Here is a 4,167-nt window from a genome sequence, read left to right on the forward strand (position 1 = left end):
ATATATATATATATATATATATATATATACATTTATTAATAAATACTAAATAACTAAAATAATACTGGATAAAATGAGTGTAATAATATGCACCAATACCAATGCAAGTCCTTAAAAACACTCAACAGAAACTCATTCACATGTCCAATTCTGTCTCATTGCCCTCATAAAATATAGACAATACAAGAGAGCGAAAAGTTAAATGTCTCCATCAACAGCTCTGTATCGTGTCGGGTGTGTCACACTATGACCCCAGCCTACATCTTGGAGTCGCTGTATGCTTGTCATGTTCCTAAAACCTCCACAGTGCTGCTATGCCAACCAAAGCTCCTCTCAATCCCAGAGAAGGGGACAGGTCTGGTCAAATGACCCTGATGTCATTGGGGAAGATGGAGCAGATGTGGATGGGGCCCTCCATCATTGAATGATTAGTCAAGCACAGGCACACAAGACTGAAGTAACAACATGGACTGATGTCAAAGGTCAACATTATAAACTCTGATCATTGAACACATTTATCTTTACGTTGTTGATAATACAGATACTTCAACGGCCTGTAAGTGAAAGCCTCAGAGGTGACTGGCAAGATAGAGATACAGAAGGAAATCACTTTTCAACAATGTGAAATCCCACAGCTGTACACAGGGAAGAGCAACAGCAAAGAGAGAGAGATTTCTGAAAGGTCAGATGACACACACAGACTTGTGATATCTCTCTCCTCTTTCTTTTTACCTTCCTCTCTTTATTTCCCTCAACACATGGGCCTTCTGAGATTCAGAGAAAGAGAGAGAGGGTCACTAATAGAAGTGGAAATGGTAGATTTGTTACCAAGACAAATATTGGCGAGCTTCCTGTTCAAATGTCATCTCTGAGTAGAGGGGTCGCAAAAGTAATCTGATGGATGACAAACGTGACAAATGCATGTTTGTGTACATGTCTGCTGGCTTGTATTTGCTTAACTGATAGTGTGTGGTGACATAAACGAGAGGTTTTGAGGGAGTTGGATATCGATGCAGACACGATAATCACATTAAAGCAAGACGAAACAATACAGGCCAGTACATCAGTGGTGCTGTGGTTAGAAGGAGCAAGTTGTGAACTATCACCACTGTGCCACTGAGCAGGACACTTTAACCTGAGATACTCAAGGGGGACTGTCCTAGTAAAGTGCACTGATATAAACATCTGATAAATGGTCAAGCAGTAAAGAACAATGCAGGGCAATACCCCAGTATCACTGTTTGTCCTGCAAACTAGTAGTTGATCACCTGGCTTGGTAACCAAAAGTGAACTATCACTATATGAACTATATATCACCATTGTGCCCTTGTTCAAGACTCTTAACCTCACGTTACACCATAGTGACTGAACCTGTAATAAATGTACTGATAAAAGTATCTGATAAATGAGATCGTTCTGAACAATGCAGGTCAATACAAAAGCAGCCCTGTTTCCCTTGAAAAATCAATTATTATTCACCAAATGGTTGTATGGTCAAACCCGGCAAGATATAATCCATTCTGCTATTGAGAATCCTCTGTTTACATAATGGGGACTGTCTGACTGTTGCTAATAGTTACTTCATATAAAAAACATATAGGAACTTGAATGTAATAACATTAGGAATAAGCTACTGAAAAAAAGCCATATTGGTTGACCACTCATCTGAAAACTTGGGGAATATCCTCCCCGATGTCTAGTTATGTTGAATAAAATAGTCTAATAAATGACAGAGCATAACATGCAAGACAAATACTCCAGTAGCCCTGATTACCCTGTACATTTCCTCTAGACTAGTGGTTAAACATCTAGCATGGTTAACCATTAGGTTGTAGTTTCAAGACCAACAAGGTTTGATGCATTGTATATGAATACATATACTCAGGTTAATCCCATGGAATGTTCTCTGTAATAAATGTACTGATAAAAGCAAGGCTGTAATCACATTTGGGGACCAAATACAATAATTTATGAATCAAATCCATATCGTTGATCTGAATACTGGGGGGGGGGGGGGGGGGGCGTGTCCCCCTTCAATGTCTACTGCCCTAACTAAAACCATCTGAAAAATAACCGAGCAGAACATATAGGGAAATACCCCAGTGAGAAGTGACTGTCGCTTATATTTCAGCAATATGGGGTGCTGTGTGTACATTAATGAGGAAAAAAAATTAACTTAAATGATTTTAGCAAATGGCTGCAATATAACAAAGAGTGAAAAATTTAAGGGGGTCTGAATACTTTCCGTACCCACTGTATATCGCTAGATGCAACTTAGAACCGAGGATAGCGCTCACGGAGCTGCCGCAACATTTCAGCACCATGGACAGCGTTCACCAAGCGGCCGCAGCAATTCAGCACCGCGGACAGCGCACATCGAGCGGACGCTGTAATTCAGAACCACGGACAGCGCCGCCGCTGCTGCTGGTTTCCCCGCTCTACAGCAGTGCGGAGGGGGGAGGTGAAGCGGGGTTTCCCTCAGAGCTGGATGGAGCTCCTCTCTCTCTCTCCATCTTTGCACATTACCACCTTCACCAGCGGATTTCCATGAGAGGGTTATCACCAATCACATCACACGAAAAGCCATGGCCTTCACGTTTTTTTCCTCTGCCTAAAGCTGTATTATCCTGCCAATTCAGAAGATTTTACAAAATACCATCATTCCGTAACTCGAGTCTACATTTGATTTTCTTCCATTTTTGACAGAGGAAGGGAATTAATCGCATATTATACAGCCTTTGCTCGACCATTTCATTCGTCATAAACCAGCATCACTGAGAAAAAAAAAAAGAAAAGACATGAGGCACGAATGGAGATTACCGGCGAATGCATGTTTGCATTAACAAGACTGTCATGCAGAGAGGAAACCAGCATTCTGCCCACGATTCACAGCCATCCTCACTAATATCAGCCCACTGCATCCACTGTCTCTGACAGTAAATCCCATCTCTATCACCGATGTCTATATGGCCGGGTACTTAACAAATAATACAACATCCACTGAATTAAATGTGCTCATGAAACGCTGTGGCGTGAACGTTGAGCTATTTTAAAGGTTTAACAAACTAAAATTAATAATTCCGCAGATAAAACTATATCTTCCTGTGAAATTTCATTATAATATAACAGATACACATTAACCAGAAGCTGGTCTGTTTTTTTCGTGCAGGAGGTTTGGCAGGTAAATTAATCTCTGGCAAAGAGGGGAAAAGGCTTTAAATCACCGCTGACCATGAGAGAAACACACACAAACGCACACATGCACGCACACACACACACACACACATACACACACACACTTGGAGAGGAGAGGCACCGCTGGCAAACAGCTGGGAATATGCATCCGCTTTCCCCCAAAATAAACCCCAGGATGACTTGAAGGATTCTGGCCTTTACCTGTCAAGACGCCGACCCGGATTTGGTGGTCGTGGTTTGTTAAAATCATCCCGTCTGTCGCCATATTCAGCACCGCTGTCGCCGCACTGAGAACTCCAGGCAGAGCCAAGAGCCGAGCGCATCGAACTCTGGTGGGGGAATGAGGGAAGCGCGCAGGCGAGAGCAGCAGAGCGAAGATTCAGCGCTCATAATTTCTCACTGGGAAATCAGTGAATAAACAAAGGTCTTTATATTTTAGGTTTACATTATTACAGAGTTCTTATAAGAAACACTAATTATGTAAAATAAAGTTAACTTACATAGTTATATACACTACCGTTCAAAAATCTGGGGTCAGTTAGATTTTCTTTCAAATAAATTAATATTTCTATTCAGCAAGGATGCATTAAATTGATCAAAAGGGACTGTAAATACATTTATAATGATGTATAAAAGATTTCTATTTCAAATAAATGCTGTTCTTTTGAACTTTCTATTCGTTAAAGAATCCTGAAAAATGAAATGTATTACAATTTTCACACAAATTTGAAGCAACACAACTGTTTCCAACACTGATACAACTCAGAAAAGTTTCTTGAGCAGTAAATCAGTATATTTGAATGATTTATGAAGGATCATGTGACACTGAAGATTATTATATTATATTATTCAACACCAAACCAAACTTGAATTCTTATTATTATTCAAGACTTAAAGGGGTCATATGATGCTGCTAAAAAGAACATTATTTTGTGTATTTGGTGTAATGAAATGTGTTTATGCAGTTTAAGG

The 4,167-nt window shown here is 40.2% G+C and overlaps 1 protein-coding gene across 4 annotated transcripts in view; it reads right to left on the minus strand.

Annotated features, from left to right (window-relative positions):
• gphnb (gephyrin b) overlaps window positions 1–4,167 on the minus strand; it is a 95,809-nt gene that overhangs the window by 85,886 nt on the left and 5,756 nt on the right. For 3 of the 4 annotated variants that reach the window (XM_016242854.1, XM_016242853.1, XM_016242852.1), the window contains exon 1: window positions 3,397–3,519. In XM_016242854.1, the coding sequence (XP_016098340.1) occupies window positions 3,397–3,460 (64 nt within the window). In that variant the 5' untranslated portion in view covers window positions 3,461–3,519. Of the gene's footprint in view, window positions 1–3,396; window positions 3,520–4,167 lie in introns of those variants that run through there. The other variant, XM_016242851.1, reaches the window with a different exon arrangement.

Source organism: Sinocyclocheilus grahami, unplaced genomic scaffold, assembly GCF_001515645.1.
Source record: "Sinocyclocheilus grahami isolate Dianchi unplaced genomic scaffold, SAMN03320097.WGS_v1.1 scaffold674.1, whole genome shotgun sequence".
NCBI lineage: Eukaryota > Metazoa > Chordata > Actinopteri > Cypriniformes > Cyprinidae > Sinocyclocheilus > Sinocyclocheilus grahami.